Raw genomic sequence first — 19,258 nt, 5'->3', positions numbered from 1 at the left:
CGAGCCCCACGTTGAGCTCTGTGCTGACAGCTCAGAGCCTGGAGCCTGTTTCAGATTCTGTGTCTCCATCTCTCTCTGAACCTCCCCCATTCATGCTCTCTCTCTCTCTCTCTCTCTCTCTCTCTCTCTCTCTCTCTCTCTCTGTCTCAAAAATCAATAAAGGTTAAAAAAAAAAAAATTAAAAAAAAAAAAAAGAGTCTGAGCCAACTGAGCCACTCAGGTGCCCCAGGAATTATGTTTTTAAAAGCTTATTCATTTAGGTGCCTGGCTGGGCCACTCAGTAGAGCATGCACCTTCATCTCAGGGTTGTAAGTTTGAGCCCCACGTTGGGTATAGAGATTACTTAAAAATAAGATTTTTTTTTAAGCTTATTTATTTTATACCATAGCATGAACAGCTTTCCATGTTAATAAATATTCTCTACTCTTTTTTTTTTCTTTTTTTTTAAGTAAACTCTACCCCCAGCAAGGGGCTTGAACTCATGAACCCAAGGTCAGTAATCACATACTCTACTGACTGAGCCAGGCCCATTCTTAAAAGCTGTATAATAGTCCACTGTGTGGCTATACCCAATCCCCTGTGGTGTCTCACTATTTAAAAATTTATTTTATTTATTTATTTTTAAAAGATTTTATTTTAGGAGCACCTGGGTGGCTCTGTTGATCGTCCGACTCTTAGTTTCGGTCCAGGTCACGATCTTGTGGTTTGTGGGTTTGAGCGCTGTGTGCTGTGTTGGACTCCGCACTGACAGTGCAGAGCCTGACTGGGATTCTCTCTCTCTCTCTCTCTCTCTCTCTCTCTCCTCTTTCTGCCCCGCCCCTGCTTGCATTTGCACACATGCTCTTTCTTTCTCTCTCAAAATAAATGAATTTAAAAAAAAAATACTTAAAAAAAAATATATATTTTATTTTTTAAGTAATTTCTATACCCCGTATAGGGCTTGAACTCTCAACCCCAAGATCAAGAGTTATATGTTCCACCAACTGAGCCAGCCCGGTGTCCCAAAATTAATACATTTTAGTTAAAACTATTCACCAATCATTATTTCCTTAGCATAAGTTCTTAAAATTGAAATTATAGGCTTTACGTGTGTTGAAATTTTTGATACATATTGTCTGACCATTTTCTGTTGATCATCTTGGTCTTGGCTCTCTCCTTTGCTCCTACTCATTTTCTTGGTTTGGAATAGGAATGGATTCTTTGATTTTGGTTGTCTTCCATTTACCCAACTTTCAGCAGACTTAGGCTGCCCAGTTGGCTTTTTCTGTCTGACTCAGTATAATTTATCTTGATATCTGTGTAATCTATGTGGATTTGTTTTCCTTTATCCATTAGGCTCCAGCTAAAACACTTCGGAATTTTAGAAGTTTTGTGAGCCCCTTCATTTTATTAAGCTACCTTCATCTTTCTATGTATGCACATTTGTGTGTATCTACGTGTATTATACATGCATTCAGAGATATACTCTCTAATTTTATAAGCTTCCTGATTGTAAGTCCTTTGCTTTCATTTTTTTCCCCTCTGTTCTAGAATGTAAGCTGCAGGGAGCCATTTAGATTCAAACTTACCTTGCCATGCTGCTAGTTCCTGGCAGGGATCCCAGTAGGTTAATGTGGAGCAGCCCCATTCTGGGATTTGTTACAGGAACTGCATGAAGCCTTGGCCCCTTGTCAGAGAGCTTGGGGAAATACTCTGTGGCAGCTCACTCACATCCCTTTCCCTTCCTTTGAAAAAGCAAAAAGTTTCTGTCCTTCACGTGGTGCTTTGTCATTCCTCTGCAAGAGTGAGGTTGGGGGTAAACTCCTGGTTTCCTGGGTCCTGTAGAGACTTAGCTATTAACTTTTTCATTTCCCCTGTATCAGATGTTTTTCATCAAGTGTAGATGAAACTACACCATACAGAACTAAACAAACATTAGAATAGTGTATTGCTGGGCACCTGGGTGACTCAGTTGGTTAAGTGTCTGACTTCAGCTCAGGCCGTGATCTCACAGTTCACGAGTTCAAGCCCCACATTGGGCTCTCTGCTGTCAGCACGGAGCCTGTTTCAGATCTTCTCTGCTCCTCCCCGGCTCATATTCTCTCTCTCAAAAATAAATAAACATTAAAAAAAAATAGTGTATATTTTTTAGAGTAGTATATCACTATTAATTGTTACTTGTTAAGCATCAATTATGCGCCAAGCCCTGTGCTAGATGCTTTATGTTTTATTAGATCTTTTAGCAACCCTAGAGGTAGATCTTATTCTATTTTTATAGATGAGAAACAAAATATAGAAAGGTTAAGTGACTTGCCTAAGATCACACAGCTAATAGGTAACAAACTTGAAATTCAAATCTAGATTTCTCAAAACTGGAGTCATTGGACTTAAGACTTTCTTGGACATGAATAGTTGAAACCTTTTCTCGACATCTTTTCTGGATGGCAGAAATGGACCTCTGTATTAAGATAGGAATGGCCACACACACACACGGATAAAAGAATGGGCTGACACAGTGGCTAAAATAATGTTTAGCCTGCCCTCAGATTCCATAAGAGAAACTTGGATCTTTCCAGATTGCAGGTCAGTTTACTCTTGTATCTTATCAAATTCATTACTCTTAGTATACAGAACAGATTCTCTACATCAGTGCTTCTCAAGCATCAGTATACCTAGAGATCTTGGGAAACTCCAGATTCTTATTAAATATGTCTAGGGCAGGGCTTGAGATTCTTGGGTTCCAACAAGCTCCTTTGAATAGCAAGCATCTAGATCAGTGATTATTAAACCTGGGCAATCATTAGATTCACCTGGAGATCCTGAAAAGAAGTCAGTTTTACAGGCCCCAGAGTTGGAAATTGGAGGCATTTTAGGGTAGGGCCTGGGAATTGTTTTTCTTTTATAGTGTTTCTAAAAAAGAAAACTCCCCAGGTTATTGTGATAATCAATTAGGGAATCATTGGTCTCAAAGGTAGCATGTTATGGATGCATTGTCCCACAAAACAAAAACACAGAGGTATAAGTGGGCAGTTAATTTTGCTTCATTAAACATTTGAGAGGGACTGTGTTGGTTAGAGATCATTTGCTCTAAAAGAGTAAGAAACCCACTCATGGTTGTTTTTGTTTTTTTGTTTTTTTTTTAATTTTTCTTAAATGTTTTATTTATTTTTGAGAGAGAGAGAACAGGGGAAGGGCAGAGAGACGGGGACAGAAGATCTGAAGCAGGCTCTCTGGCTCTGCACACTGACAGCAGAGAGCCCGACGTCGGGCTCGAACTCACAAACTGAAATTATAACCTGAGTCGAAGTCAGACACTTAGCCAACTGAGCCACCCAGGCGCTCCCCCGCTGATGTTTATTGGAAGGGCTAATATGCAAACCCCAAGAGTAGGAAGTATCTCTAGATCTCAGAAGGAAACAGAACTAAGAATTGGAAAGCTGTTAGGAATTAAGGATGTCCGTGCTGTCTCTCTTCTGTTCCTTTCTCTCTGGGACTGGCTTTGGTAGAAATTGGTCACCAAGACAGTCTGGTCTAATGCCTCCAAACCAGTTTCACATTCCTGAGAGAATCTGATCAGTCCAATCTAGCCTCTGGATTGGTTCTCCCTGAGCCAGGAGGCCACCTCTGGACAATTCTCTGATCTGGAGATCTGGACTTCAAACGCACCTTAATAGGGCCCCACTCTGAATGCAGGGATATGTGGTCCCCTTAACATTGTTGGTCACACTTCCTGAAAGGTGTCTTCTACAAGTGCTTACTATATAGCTTTGCACTGTTGGGGTAGGATTACAGAACTAAATAAGATAAATCCCCTACTCTTTGAATTGGGAGGGCGTTGTAATTGGGGGAGAGAGACAAAGACTTTAAATTAGTGTTGTGGGTAGAGGGGTATCTGGGAAACCTGCAAGAGAAAAACTTATCCAGCCTGGATATTTAGGGAATATTCAGAGAGGACATACTGAACTGAATCGTGAAAGATAAGTACGTGCTGGCCACATATAGAAAAGAGGGGGAAGTAGTTGTGGCTTTGTGAACAGCACGAGCATGAAACAAAATAATTATATTTCATTGAAGATTTTTGGGTGAATAGTAAGTAATAAGCTATTATTTCTAGAGCATGAGGTCCATGGCAGGTTGTAAAGCTAGAGAGAAAGGTTGGGGCCAGATTGAGGAGTCTTGATGCTGTGATAAGGAGTTTAGATTTAGATAAAGAGGAATGAATAGATATTTTTTTTCTTTTTTTTTTAATGTTTGTTTATTTTTGAGAGAGAGACGGAGCGTGAGTGGAGGACAGACAGAGAGAGAGGGAAACGCAGAATTCAAAGCGGGCTCCAGGCTCTAAGCTGTCAACATAGAGCCTGATGTGGGTCTCGAACTCACGAACTTTGAGATCATGACCTGAACCGAAGTCGGACGCTTAACCGACTGAGCCACCCAGGCGCCCACCAATGGAAATTTTTAACTGATATGGCAGGATTGCCATTTTTGTCAAGATGACGTATTAAAGTGTGGAGAATAGGGGCGCCTGGGTGGCTCAGTCAGTTAAGCGTCTGACTTCGGCTCAGGTTATGATCTCACAGCTTGTGAGTTTGAGCCCTGCGTCGGGCTCTGTGCTGACAGACCAGAGCCTGGAGCCTGCTTCAGATTCTGTGTCTCCCTCTCTCTCTGCCCCCACCCTGCTTGTGCTCTGTCTTTCATAAATGAATAAATATTAAAAAAAAAAATTTTTAAGTGTGGAGAATAGTTTTGGTTTTGGCCTTGCCTGAAAGACCAGTTGCCATTGTCCAGACAGGTGATGAGAAAAAGGATGGAAAGGTAGGAGCCAACTGTGAGAATATTTAAGATGTAGATTTGGCAGGTCTAGATTGGATGATGGGAATGTGGGAGGAGTCGAGAAGGAAGGTAATTTGTTTTGCACATTTATTTATTTATTTATTTATTTATTTTGAGAGAGAGAGAGAGCATGCACAGGCAGGCAGGGGACTGGCAGAGGGAGAGGAAGAGAGAGAATCTTAAGCAGGCTCCACACCCAGCACTTAAGAAACTGAACCACCCAGGCACCCCTGGACATTATTGAGTTTAAAATGCCTATGGAATACATCAGCAATGGTGCCTGTTAGGCCGGGAATCTGCCTTAAGTAGTTCTCAGGGCTTATATTACAGATTCAGGGGAGGTTGTGCCTCCCCACCCCACTTTCTTTTTAAAATTTTTCCTCAGTCTCTGGCACTCTTTTTTTTTTTTTTTTTTTTTAATGTTTGTTTATTTTGAGAAAGAGACAGAGCATGTGCATGGGAGAGGGGCAGAGGGAGAGAGAGAGAAAATCCCAAGCAGGCTCTGCACTGTCAGCACAAAGCCTGACCCCGGGCTTGATCCCATGAACTGTGAGATCATGACCTTAGTCAAAATCAAGAGTTGGATGCTTAGCTTAACTGACTGAGCCACCCAGGCACTCCAGTGGGGAGAGCTCTTAATAAGACTTCCTGCATCCCTGCCTTACACCAGCATAAATGCATCCTGGACCAAGAGCAGACATGAACGATGTTAGCACATGTGTGTGCCTCACAGTGGTGTCCATGCAGTGGGCAGTAGTGGTTAGTAAACACTTGAGTGACCAAGCGAAGAGTGACGTGGGCAGTAGGTCCAGGTCCCTTAGATATGGGTGTTGATTAGAACATGACCTCACCTGACTGCATTCCCCTTCACTGACTTGGAAAGACATCCCTATGAATTGTTGGAAGGAAGCAAGTGGGGACATCGTGTAGTACATGCAGTCCTGATTCTGTCAGATTTCACATTCACCTCTTATTTGTGAGGTGAGGTCAGAAGGTTGAGTACCAGAAGGTTAAAGGCTGCCTTATTTGCTCTGCTACTGTTGATTCTTGCAAAGAGGCGCCACCTGCCTCTCAGTAGCTGGGAGCTAACACTCGGATTCCTCATCTGTAAAATGGGACCATCAGAGAGTTCTGGTCTGCTCATCTTTACAGCAGTCTCTGCCCCTCAGCACTGCCCACATTGGTGTGTCCCGAGCACTGTGGGGCCTCAGCAGCCTCCCCAGCCCCACCGACCCTAGGTGTGGCAACCACAGATGTCCCTGGACATGGCCAGATGTCCCCCAGGGGGACTTTTAAGTAACTGGAAGCCCCCAGCACAGCGTCTGGCATACTCACCAGCCAGGATTTTCCTTTTTCTCTACTGCTGAGGGCATTATCGTGGTGTTTGCTCACCTGGGTTTTAAATTAAAAAAAAAAAAAAAAAAAAAGTTGGACGCTTAAGTACCAAGCCATCCAGGCACCTCTCTCCCTGGCACTCTTATTCCAGGTACTCCTTCCCTTATATTTAAATTTAAGGCCTATCTAGTTTCTCCTTTCCTAGACCTTCTTCTGGCACAAGCAGTAGGTTACTTTATACAAAGATTTGACGTGATTTGGCTTCATCACAAGAGCTGCTGAGAGGATTTTAAGCTGACTTCCTACACTAAGGTGTATGACATTAGAGATTATTTCTCTCTCGTGCATAGACACATTGCTAGCTCCTAGAACAGTACTTGGTATTTTAGGTGGTCCTGAACAACTGAGTGAAAGAGTGAATCATTTAATTCTATAAAGAGTTTATTAAAAGACTTGGGATTGTTCTTTCTCTGAGACTGATATTTTCTGTAAAACATTTCTCTGAGTTAAATCTTGCAGAGTGGCAAGAGGTTAGTTTGGAAAAGAGGTGGAGAAGAGCATTTCAGGCAGAAGCAGCAGCATGAACAAAGGCATGGGGCATGTGAATGGTGTACGTGCTTAGAGAAAAGCAGTGAGATAATTAATAACTCTTACCTTGTCATATGTCTCAGGTCACTCCAGCAAACCTAACATTTATAACACAGTTAATAGTGGTTATGATGATGGGTTCTGGAAATTGTTTACAAGTTTCTCTGCATGGGTAGATAAGAATTAGATATATAAAATAAGTCCAGAATGGTAGAAAACCTTTAGTTGGGTTCTTTAGGTCCATAGTCTAATGAAAGTCCTCTTTGAAGCTGCCCTTTTTTTTTTTTTTAAAGTTTGTTTGTTTGTTTGTTTATTTATTTATTTATTTATTTATTTATTTATTTATTTTGAGAGTGGGGGAGCGGGAGCGGAGCAAAGAGAGAGGGAAAGAGGAGGAAAAGAAAAGAATCGCAAGCTTGGGACTGGGGCTTGATCTCAGGAACGGTGAAATCAAGAGCCAGATGCTTAACTGACTGAGCCAATCTAGGCACCCCTGAAGCTGTCTTTGAATCCCAGACAGAGTTTACTGCTTGTTAATCTGTGTTCATGCAGTATATTATACCTTTCTCTGTTATATTTCCTTATTTTCATATTTCATTTGACTAATAACCCTGACTATGCCTTTAACAATTTCTAGGGTCTAACATGTAGTAGAGATTAATTAAAGTTTGATGGATAATTGAATGAATGGATGTTTGTACCCAGGGTTATCCATATTAAAGAGAAACTGTGTCACCTTCTTTATCCCTTTTCTTGTAGCTATTTGTAGTGGATGTGCAGACAAGCCAGATCACCAAGATTCCCATTCTGAAGGACCGGGACCCTGGAGGTGTGACCCAGCAGGGCTGTGGTATCCATGCCATTGAGCTGAATCCCTCCAGAACTCTGTTAGCCACTGGAGGAGACAACCCCAACAGTCTTGCCATTTACCGGCTGCCTACGCTAGATCCTGTGTGTGTGGGTGATGTAAGTTTCCCCAGTAATTGTAGTTAGAGGTAGCCTGTTTTTAAACAGAGCCTGCTAGGTAACATGGACCCTCCTCCCACATGCCCCCTGGGAAGGAATAGTTTCCCCTAGATTTCTGCTAACTCCAGGGGCATGGGGGTGGGGTGAGAGGGTAGAAATATCTGAATGGGGACTGAATTCCCCATAGAGAGTATCTGGTATATTGAGAGTGTTGTTCAATAAAGCAGTGAGCAACACACCTCAGGGTCCAGCACCAGTGGATTTGTGTCTGAATCCACAATGTCTACATATCTCCCACTGCCCATAGTCAGAGAACAAAGTTTACTAAGTCATTCATTCAGCAACAACTGTTTATTGAGCATTCTATGTCCAATCATTGTTTTGGACACTGGGGACATGCATTGAACAAAACAGATAAAGCCCCACACCTTGTGAAGCCTGTCTTCTAGTGGAGGGAGACATATAAACCAATATATAAACCAATAAATATTTACCAGCAGTATGTCGGAGTGTGATAAGTGCCATGGAGAAGTGTAAAGGCAGATTAAGGGGATAGAGAGAGTTGGAGAATGCTATTTCAGAGGATGGTCAGAGAAGTCCTCATTGATAAGAATGACATTTAGCAGGGAGACATAAAGGAAATGAGAATACAAGTCATGTTGATGTCTGGAGGAAGAGAGTTCCAGACAGAAGGAACAGCAAAGAGGTCAGTTATAGCTCTTGTACCAGGAAGGTACAAGAGGAGAGTGGTAGGATGAAATTAGGGAGAGAAAAGGTAGGTGATTATGTGTAGGAGCCCCAAATAAGACATCCAGAGGTGGCAGGCCAGAGCGGTGTGTCCACCAGACATGTTCATTGCCCATGGGAATGCCGGTTTTATTCCAGCTTTGAGCTCCTCAAGACAGAAGTTAAAAATTGTGGGATCCTGCCCTATGGGTTAAGATCATCAGAGATCACTTTATCAGTTTTACAAAGATATTTTCAGTCAGACTGTATGCTTTTCAAGAGTATACATTGTAATCCTTATTTTACTAATTTATTTTTTTCCCCTCTCTCTCTGTACCTGTCTGTCACTCTTCCTCTCCAAGGATGGACACAAGGATTGGATCTTTTCCATTGCATGGATCAGTGATACTATGGCGGTATCTGGTAAAATTACCCTTTTGTATGGAGTTTTTGTGTGGCAGGGAGGGAGGGAGGCTAGAAATTGAAAAGGGGTAGTAGTGCAATTGGAAATAGCCCAGAAAACAGACCATCAGCCAGGGGCCAGGAGATCTTATTTGGCTCTTTCTCTTACTTACCATGTGTCCTTGAATAAGTCATTTCCCCTGTATATTCCTGATCTGGAAAGTGGAGTTTTGCTGGCATTCTTCATTTATTATTCATATTCTGCTTTGTTCCCCAAAAGTATGTGTGATGGCATGTTAGCCTCAACATTTCTGGGGTACTTCATTGTGACAATGGTTGTGAAAGTTTTTGGAAAAGTTGATGTGAAGTATTAGGAGCAGTTATTTTCTGTACAATTATATAAAGTGCTTCTTATTGATAAAAGTTGTATAGAATTGGGGGAATTTCTTGGGGCGCCTGGGTGGCTCAGTCGGTTGGTTAGGCATCCGACTTCGGCTCAGGTCATGATCTCACACTCCGTGAGTTTGAGCCCCGCTTTGGGCTCTGTGCTGACAGCTCGGAGCCTGGAGCCTGCTTCAGATTCTATGTCTACCTCTCTCTGACCCTCCCCCGTTCACGCTGTGTCTTTCTCTGTCTCAAAAATAAATAAACATTAAAAAAAATTAAAAAAAAAAAAAAAGAATTGGGGAATTTCTTTCCCAGGGGTAGAAGTCAGAAAAAAACACAGGGAAATTAGTGTAGAGAAGATAATAAAGAGATACACAAATGCTTTCTGGATTACCCACAGCAGCGTACAAAGTAGGCTGAGAGTGCTACAGTTTTGCTGGGTACCCATATGTAAAAATCCAATCCCCAGTTCTAGATTCCCAAATAAAAATAATCATAATGGTTGCTAAATTAAGTACCTCATATCTGTTATTTCTTATAATTCTCAGAATAATACTAAAAGGTTTGCATTATTAGCCTCATTTCACAAATGAGAAACTTTATATTCTGAGAGTTTATTATAACTTGCCAAAGGCCACATGAATAGTGACAGATGGACTCAGGATCTGAATCCAGGTCTGATTTCAAAGCCCATGCTTAGAACTGCTACTAACAAAGCTCAGGGAACATAAATATTTCCTCTTTCAATTCTTCACAAGGCAATAGAAAGCAGCCAAGAAGGAAGATAAATCTAATGAAGAAACATAGTTACAGGTCAGAATTACCCAGGAGTGGTTCAGAAGCTTTTGAATTCCCTGTCATTTGCCTCCCTGGGGAATGAGAGCTGTTTGAAGGCAGAGGCCGAGTCCTGTCATCTTTATAACAGGGATTGCCTGTATGACAGTAACCTGCACTAAATGTTGTTGGGAGCCAGGACTTGGCTTTGCTTTGGGAGCCTCTCATCTCTCCTTGAGATACCCTGCCAACATCCTATGTTTTCAAGCTGCTAACTCCCAAGTCTACATTTTCTGAACCGTATAGCAGGTTTTAAGAACATGGGCTTTGAGGGCACCTCGGTGGCTCAGTTGGTTAAGCACCTGACTCTTGATTTTGGCTCAGGTCGTGATCTCATGGTTTGTGGGTTCAAGCCCTGTGTCAGGCTCTACATGGGCAACTTGAACCCTGCTTGGGATTCTGTCTCCCTGTCTCTCTCTGCACTTCCCCCACTGACACTCTCTTTGTCTCTCTCTCTCTAAAATAAACGTTTTTATAAAAAGGTCATTGGTAGGATTAAATGAAGTAATACATAGTTGCTGCTGTATTAAAAATGCCCAATACTTGTTAACCATTGTTAATGTTCAGCTTGATGATGAATATCAACCCCTGAACATTCCACCTCAGACTCCGCACATTCATACTCATCATCTTTCTTCCAAGATCCCCTCCTCTCCAAGGACATATATTTGTGAATGCTCCCACCTTCCACACAAAGGTGCACAGCCAGAAAACTAAAACTCCTCTTAGGGTCTTCAGTCTCCTTAGATTACCAAGCCATGTTTATACTGCTTTTTAAAGTATGTCTTATAAACATTGTATGTCACCTATACTTAAGTAATTTAAAAAAAAAAAAAAACCCTCTTATATACAATTTCTTTTTTTTTTTTTTTTTAACGTTTTATTTATTTTTGAGACAGGGAGAGACAGAGCATGAACAGGGGAGGGTCAGAGAGAGGGAGACACAGAATCTGAAATAGGCTCCAGGCTCTGAGCTGTCAGCACAGAACCCGACGTCGGCCTCGAACTCACGGACCGTGAGATCATGACCTGAGCCGAAGTCGGCCGCTTAACCGACCACCCAGGCGCCCCTACAATTTGTTTTCTATGCTAGAGTGCTCATCATCTATATCTTGAATTACCCCTAATATCCTTCCATATTTTCTCTCTGCTTCTGTACTTGTCTTCTCTAATCCAATCTTCATGATGCTGCCCAACTAGTTCTTTAAATAATTTTTCTTTATTTTAAAAGTAATAGGTGTTAATCATAAGAAATTTTTAAAATATAGATAAACAGAAAAGGAAATAAGAACTACCCTCAATATCTCTACCCAGAGATAACTACTATTAATATTTTGAAATATAATATTAAAATAATAGTCATTTTTCAGTACATATTTTTAGTTGGTTAAAATGGATGAATGATGAATATATGGATAGATGTACCTACCAAGTATAATAAAATGTTGATAGAATACAGTTCATTGTAAAATTCTGTCAACATTTCAGTATGCTTGAATTTTTCATAATAAAACTTGTATAGTTTTTTTTTTAATGTTTATTTATTATTAAGAGACAGAGCATGAGCATGGGAAGGGCAGAGAAAGAGGGAGACACAGAATCTGAAGCAGGCCCCAGGCTCTGAGCTGTTAGCACAGAGCCTGACACAGGGCTCGAACTCACAAACTGCGAGATCATGACCTGAGCTGAAGTCAGACACTTAACCGACTGAGCCACTCAGGCACCCCAAAACTTGTACAGATTTATTTTTAATTTGCATTATAAACCATGCATAGTTCTTTGGATGTGTCCTTCTCTCTCTGGCCTTTTCTAGATTTCATATGTAATAAAACCTCTGCTTTGAATCACTGTCCATAAGCGTTATGATGCAAACATATTGGTGGCACCTGGCTGGCTCAGTCTGTAAAGCATGTGACTTTTGATGTCGGGGTTGTAGGTTTGAGCCCTGTGTTGGGTGTAGAGATTTCTTGAAAATAAAATCTTTAAAAGAAAAGATGCACACAAATTGGATGGTATTTCTCTCATGTTAGATAATTTTTACTATGAAACATTCGTGAGATTTGCAATATGGGAAGGATATCTTCTAGTCTAAAGGAGAGTTGGCAAATAACTTTACTGGAAAGGAATTTTAAAACATGATTTTTTTTTTGAAATTTATTTATTTTGAGAAAGAGTGAATGTGCTTGTGTGCATGCAGGCAACAGAGAAGCAGAGAGAGAATCCCAAACAGGCTCTGTACTATCAGTGTAGAACTCAGTTTGGGGCTTGAGCTCATAAACTTTAAATCATGAACTGAGCCAAAATCAAGAGTGGACGCTCAACAACTGAACCACCCAGGCACCCCTAAGACGGGATTTTTTTTTTTTTTTTAATATTTCTTTGAGAGAGAGAGAGAGAGAGAGCAGGGGAGGGGCAGAGAGAGAGGGAGACACAGAATCCGAAGCAGGCTCCAGGCTCTGAGCTGTCAGCAGTCATAGACCTCGAGATCACATGACCTGAGCCGAAGTCGAACGCTTAACCGACTGAGCCACCCAGGCACCCCAAAACAGGATTTTTTTTAATGGTTTTTGATTTTCTATTTTATGACTATAACACAGCCTTATTCTTATAGGACATACAGATTGTTCTGAATAAACATCTTTTTGTATGTGTCTTATGATAGATAGTGCATTATTCCTAGATGGGAACACACACTTTCTGGTTTTTGCTGCAGATGCTCAGTTGTCCTCCAGAAAGATGGTCCCATTTAAGCTTGCCACCAGCAATGTATTCAGGGCTCAGTTCAAAGAAAAGTGTTTTTAGTTTTTTAAGTGCTTCATTATTGTTTGCTAAGGAAAACTATGTTTTTAAGTATTCATTTTCTGCAGAATGCTCATCCTTTTTTTTTTTTTTTTTTTTAAGTCATCTCCACACCTAACATGAGTCAAGAGTTAGTAGCATGCTCTACTGACTGAGACAGCCAGGTGCCTCGAACTTGCATTCTTTTTTTAAAGGTTTTTGTTTTTTGTTTTTTGTTTTTAAGTTTATTTTTGAGAGGGTGGGGAGGGGCAGAGAGAGAGGGAGACACAGAATCTGAAGCAGGTTCTAGGTTCTGAGCTGTCAAGCACAGGGCTCAATGTGGGGCTCAAGCCCACAAACTGTGAGATCATGACCTGAGCCAAAGTGGGATGCTTAACCCACTGAGCTGCCCAGGTGCCCCCAAACATTCTTAATATGGGAATTATGGTCCCTATAGGTCCATGGAAAGCCTTCAAGAGGTTCATGAACCTCCCTAAAATTGAATGTACAATGTGGTATTTTGTGTAGTTTTCTAGAGAAAGGGGTTTTTAACATTCCTAAGTCTCTCAGAGGCATACAAGACTCAGAAGACATTAAGCACTGTTGCTGTAAGGTGGAGGTTCCCAAACTCTACTGCCCAGCAGACATCACCTGTGCATGCCCAAGTGACCTAAGCATTTGGCTTGGAAAATTACTGAGCTTTCTCAAACTATAATTCTCTTGAAAAATCTCACCAATGGTTAAAGGTTATATTATAACTCCTATACCTTAGTTGAATCATCCTTTTGATGTAACTATTAAAATGTATGCTGTTCTGTTTTGTGGTGGGCCACCTGACCAAGCTTCAGCACATATGAGGATGATGCCCAGAGAGCTAGACTAAGAAAGCCCATCTTGGTTTCTGTAGGACTGTCCCATAGAGATTTGAGTATGTCTGACATCTGTGGTTTCCTTGCTCTGTAGGCTCACGTGATGGCTCTATGGGACTCTGGGAGGTGACAGACGATGTGTTGACCAAAAGTGATGCAAGGCACAATGTGTCACGGGTCCCTGTGTATGCTCACATCACTCACAAGGCCTTAAAGGACATTCCCAAGGAGGACACAAATCCTGACAACTGCAAGGTCCGGGCTCTGGCCTTCAACAACAAAAATAAGGTATGACCTTGCCAAAGAGGAAGCCTATTCCTCTTCCTTCAGCTTCTTGGCTTAAATCTTGTAAGATTCACTTCCCTTCTCTTTCCAAGTCAGTCCTTGTAACATAGCTTAGTTCTAACCCTATGGAGAATTGAAGGCTGAGGGACGCTGGTGAGAAATTCTGAGATTATAAAACCCATCCCTTGCATTGAGCTCTGCAGTATTTCTCTGGATGGTCCATATTTGTAGGTCAGCCTCTCAGAGTTTCCCCAGGGCCACTCTGATTTGACTGTCTCTCATTTGCACATGCCTTTGCAAGTGCTCTATTTTGGGTGTGATTTTCATATGTGCCTCTGAAAATGATCACTTTTTTGTCTTTGGTATTCAGGTTCTTTTCATTCTTCACTGCCTCTTATCAACACTCCCAGCAGGTCTTACCTAATCATTGAGTCAGATCTGAAACTGGCGGTATTGAATGTTAGGGTGGATACTCAGAGCCAGAAGAGGAGAAAAGCTCCCCAAATCTGAATCAGGCCACATTTGAAAGATAGTTCCCTTAGCCTCCTATCTCCTGTCCATAGTTATGGCTTAGAGGTAGATTTAGATCCTCCAATCATAGAAGCTTTCACACTGAGATTTATGAAACTGTCCTTCATGTGTGTGCTCTGCTATAACTATCCAACGAGATGTCATGGGAATGATTACATAGTAGGAACTTTCTGAACCGTAGGTATTTATATTACTGCTAGAACCTGGCTGGCTTCTTGAGTTCTCCCAAGAAGCAGCCTTGATTTAATATTCTATCCAGCTGCATGCCATAGAGTGAGATGATGGACTAACAATTAACAATCCCTGGCCCCCCCTGCTGGAATCCTCATGGGATAAGAATGAACAATGGGAGGACCCCAACCTTCAGGGTCTTCCCCTGCTTACTATTGTATATTAGTTGCTACAGATTGAAATATAACCTATTTTTTTCATTGCTCTTGTAGGAATTGGGAGCAGTGTCTCTGGATGGTTACTTTCATCTCTGGAAGGCTGAAAATACACTGTCTAAGGTGTGATGAACATGACTTAGTGGTTTTACCTAAAAATTTACTTTTTGGTTAAAATACTCTCCCTAAGCCTTTTCATTCTGTGTAAAGCATCAGTTTTCCAAGGGTCTGGCCATGTTATTGCACAGTGCATGGAATTCTGAGTCTGATGTGCCTCTTTTAAGTCTTTTAAAGAGATCAGAGGTGGTGATTCTTTCACATTGCAAGGACTTACTGAAAGACTCCTTTAACTAGCAGTCCTCCAATCCACAAGGCATTTAAGTATTTAGTTATGGATTATTGGCCATTTGGCATGTCATAAGGGCAGGAGAACCTAAAAGTTAGGGATCACTGGCAACTGAAAATTAATTAAACTAATATAAACCATCTTTGAAATAATAGGTAATGAGAAGATTTACAATCTTTACAAGCAACTTTTGCATAAAGTCAAATCTGTCTGTGGGTTATTTGCCCTCTTCTTGTCCCAGAGGCCTTTGCTGCCTATTACTTCTGTGATAGACTCGTCCTCAAGAAGAAGCAGAGCTTCAGGAATTACTGACTCCTTCATGTGAAGCAGCCTTTGAGCTCCGCTGACCTTGCTTGGTGCCTTACATGCAGTTGGCACCTGCTGAGGACTGACTTAAGGGTTAAGGCTGACTGGTGTTCCCTAGGGTTGAGCCAGGCCCATGAGTGTGCTTTCTGTAGTGTACAACTCTCATACAATTGGGAACCTAGGCTGAGGATAGCCAGAAATTAGCCCCTTTATCTGAAGAGTAGTGAGGAGGGTGGTGGCAGAGAGGGTGCTGGCAGAGAACACAATGTGACCTTGGCTTTTGTGCCCTGGGGTTACCCCTGGAAATAACCTGTAGGTCTAGGCTTTTCTGCTTCTGATTATTTAATTCCAGCTTAACCTTTTTTCCCCTAATCAGTCCTCTTCAGTATTAGATCTTATTTCTTATTAACAGTCACCCTCTCTTTCTCTTATTTACTTAGGGGTGGAACAGGGCATTATTTCCTTAATCAGGGCTTGTCTTTTTGTCTCTGACTTTGTGTGGCTTGTGTATGAAGGAAACCCACACAGGTGGGCATCTAAAAACAGTGCCCTATAGTACACTCTCTGGTATTGCCATGGGTGCATCATTTCCTCTCTCTGTTTCAGCTCCTCTCCACCAAACTGCCATATTGCCGTGAGAATGTGTGCCTGGCCTATGGTAGTGAATGGTCGGTGTATGCAGTGGGCTCCCAAGCTCATGTCTCCTTCTTGGATCCACGGCAGCCATCATACAACGTCAAGTCTGTTTGCTCCAGGGAGCGAGGCAGTGGTAAGAGTCCTGGTATGCCCCTGAGGCTTATAGCTGCATTGCAGATGGGTTTTGAATTTCAGTTTCTGTGTTGATTTCCAAACAACAATCGTGATCTTTATGGAACCTGGTGTTTGGTAACACATGGAGGGAGCTTAAATACTCGCAGATGGCAACAGAGCTTCAAACACCACAGACAAATTTGTGGCCACAGAAGCCTCAGTGGAAACCAACAGTCAGGGTATTGGTGGTTTTCTTATTTCTTCATAGATCTTGACTTTCTGCCCTGTGGTAGTTTTTTGCTGGTGCCCCATCTGAACTGTAAAAATCATTTTATGCCAAGGGATGATGTACAGTGAGGAGTTTACAGAGGGCATGGGGAAACATTTGAGGGTGATGGATATATTAGTTATTTTGATTGTGGTGATAGTGTCATGGGTATATACATATGTTAAAACTTCAGATTGTGATTTTAAATATGTACAGTGTATTGTTTGTCAGTTATACCTCAGTAAAGCTGAAGAAAATAGTTTAGTTCTGATCACTGGGTGAGTTGTAGCTTCAGCCTCCCATCTTTTATAGCATATTTCCTCTGAGAGCACTCTTTCTTTATCAAGGAATAAAAAGATTATGTTTGTGCTGTACTTTAAGATTTCAGTATATCTTTATCTGACATGTTATTTCATCTTACCTAGAACCCTGTAAAAAGCAGGTAGGAAAAGGTAAGTTTAGTGTTAATAACTCTGTTTTATAGATGAGGTGACTGAGACTCAGAGCATTTAAATTCCATGCTCAGTATCTTCTGGATTGGTGGAAGAACAGCCAGGGACTAGAATACAGATTATTCAGGTTAACAGAGTGTATTTTCTTCATCTCACTTTGTTCCCCTTCTCATGCAAAAATGTAGCTACATTATCCTGGGAGTCCTAAAAGGCACAATAAGAATTACAGTTTAGCCTCTTTCTTTCAAGAAGTGTTTATTTTCATTCAGATATTGCAAAAGTGGCTTTTGTTTGGGGTTTGTTTTCAATTTTAGTTAAGATGCTCATGTTTCAGTGCAGAGAGAATAATGTGTGTAATGAGAGTTTTAAGGGGAAGAGTGATTAGGGTTGGCTGGAATGATGTCTGCAATGAAAAGCTTTAAGAAGGGCACCTGGCTTGGTGGGTGGAGCATGTGACTCTTGATCTTGGTGTTGTGGGTTCAAGCCCCATGTTGGGTGTAGAGATTAGTTAAAAAAAAATGTGTTTAAGTTTTAGGGGTACCTGGGTGGCTCAGTTGGTTAAGTGACCGACTCTTGATTTTGGGTTAGGTCATGAGACTCATGTCGGGCTTCACTCTGAATGTGGAGCCTGCTTGGGATCCTCTCTGTCCATCTCTCTCTCTCTCTCTGCCCCTTCTCTGCTCTTTCTCTCTCTCTCAAAATAAATAAATAAACATTTTTTTAAAATTAAAAAAAATGAGGGGCGCCTGGGTAGCTCAGTCGGTTAAGCATCCGACTTTGGCTCAGGTCATGATCTCGCGGTCCGTGGGTTCAAGCCCCGCATCGGGCTCTGTGCTGACAGCTCAGAGCCTGGAGCCTGTTTCGGATTCTGTGTCTCCCTCTCTCTCTGACCGTCCCCCGTTCATGCTCTGTCTCTCTGTCTCATAAATAAATAAATGTTAAAAAAAAAAAAATGTTGAAAAAATTTTTAAAAATGAGTCTTAAAAAAATAAAGCTTTAATAAGATATTTTGGTTACTGTTACAGGAGTAGCTTTCATAACTAATAAGAAAATACTGATTCCACAAATATTATCAAGCACTTCCTATGTGCCAAGAGACATCTTCGTACCCCATACACTTCTTTGATCCACAGACACAGTACCAGATAAAGACCTCTTGCAGTGTCAGATAGGGGTTTTAGGTCAGATAGGAAGAAGTCCTTATTAATATAATGATATATAAATATGCAGGTTACCCTATTTCAGTACAGGTTTGAAACACAGTGAAGAAGTTATGAGTTTACATATAACAGTTTAGAGTTATGAAAGATGACTCCACAGTAAGTCTAGGGGAGGCAGGAAGGTTCAGGGCACAGTTAAGGTCTTAGGCTAAAAGATCTTAGGCATCATTTGGTCTCTGGCACTTCCCTAAGGTTTATGGGAAGGTCCCTGTTAGTGCATGGATTGGCAGTGTGGCATCAGCATTCTAAGGCTTTTGCATGAGATATACCTGCCATGGGAAAGGCACTGTCTGGTATGTGGGTGCCATGTGAACTCAGTGCTGGAGAAATTCAGGTAGTCAGACCATCAAGTGCATATTCTCCCTACTCATTGCCCTTTCCTTTTTTCTCTCTCAGGGATCCGATCAGTGAGCTTTTATGAGCATATCATCACTGTGGGCACAGGGCAGGGTTCCCTGCTGTTCTATGACATCCGAGCTCAGAGATTCCTGGAAGAGAGGCTCTCAGCTTGTTATGGGTCTAAGCCCAGACTAGCAGGGGAGAATTTGAAACTAACCACTGGCAAGGGCTGGCTGGTGAGTAAGACCGTGCCTGACATGGTTACTGAACAGTGACAGAAAAATTGTCTTCAGTCTACCCATCTGCTCCCACCCCCACTGATAACACCAGCTAGTCACATACTTTTTCACTGGTAAGAGGTACTCCTTAGAGCAGAGAAAGGCACTTTGCCTTGATTTTGCTTCTGCGTCTACATGTTAATGGGAAAACTGAGGCCCAGTAAGACACACTAATTGATTTAGGATTACCCCCAGGTGATAATAGAGCAGAAGGAAGGAACCCCCCCACCATAGCCGCTACTGAATTATTATTGAAGAGTTTGGTCCCAACTGTCCTGAGAAGACCTTAAGTTTGTATAGCAGTTCTTCAGCCTATTTTCCCTAATGTTCATTTGGAAAAATGAGGCTCCAGTTCCCATGAGCACCAGTCTCCTGACATCAGGTTAGATGCAAGACCCTC

At 41.6% G+C, this 19,258-nt stretch overlaps 1 protein-coding gene across 1 annotated transcript in view; it reads left to right on the top strand.

Annotated features, from left to right (window-relative positions):
- The window catches only part of DCAF12 (DDB1 and CUL4 associated factor 12), a 38,748-nt gene that overhangs the window by 17,208 nt on the left and 2,282 nt on the right, over positions 1–19,258 (top strand). The window contains exons 4-9 of the mRNA XM_043566243.1: positions 7,495–7,701; positions 8,790–8,850; positions 13,792–13,985; positions 14,957–15,022; positions 16,158–16,320; positions 18,638–18,816. Coding sequence (XP_043422178.1) covers positions 7,495–7,701; positions 8,790–8,850; positions 13,792–13,985; positions 14,957–15,022; positions 16,158–16,320; positions 18,638–18,816 — 870 coding nt within the window. The remainder of the gene's footprint in view (positions 1–7,494; positions 7,702–8,789; positions 8,851–13,791; positions 13,986–14,956; positions 15,023–16,157; positions 16,321–18,637; positions 18,817–19,258) is intronic.

The sequence above is a fragment of the Prionailurus bengalensis genome, chromosome D4 (assembly GCF_016509475.1).
Source record: "Prionailurus bengalensis isolate Pbe53 chromosome D4, Fcat_Pben_1.1_paternal_pri, whole genome shotgun sequence".
Taxonomy (NCBI): Eukaryota; Metazoa; Chordata; class Mammalia; order Carnivora; family Felidae; genus Prionailurus; species Prionailurus bengalensis.
This window is presented reverse-complemented; position numbering and strand designations above follow the sequence as displayed.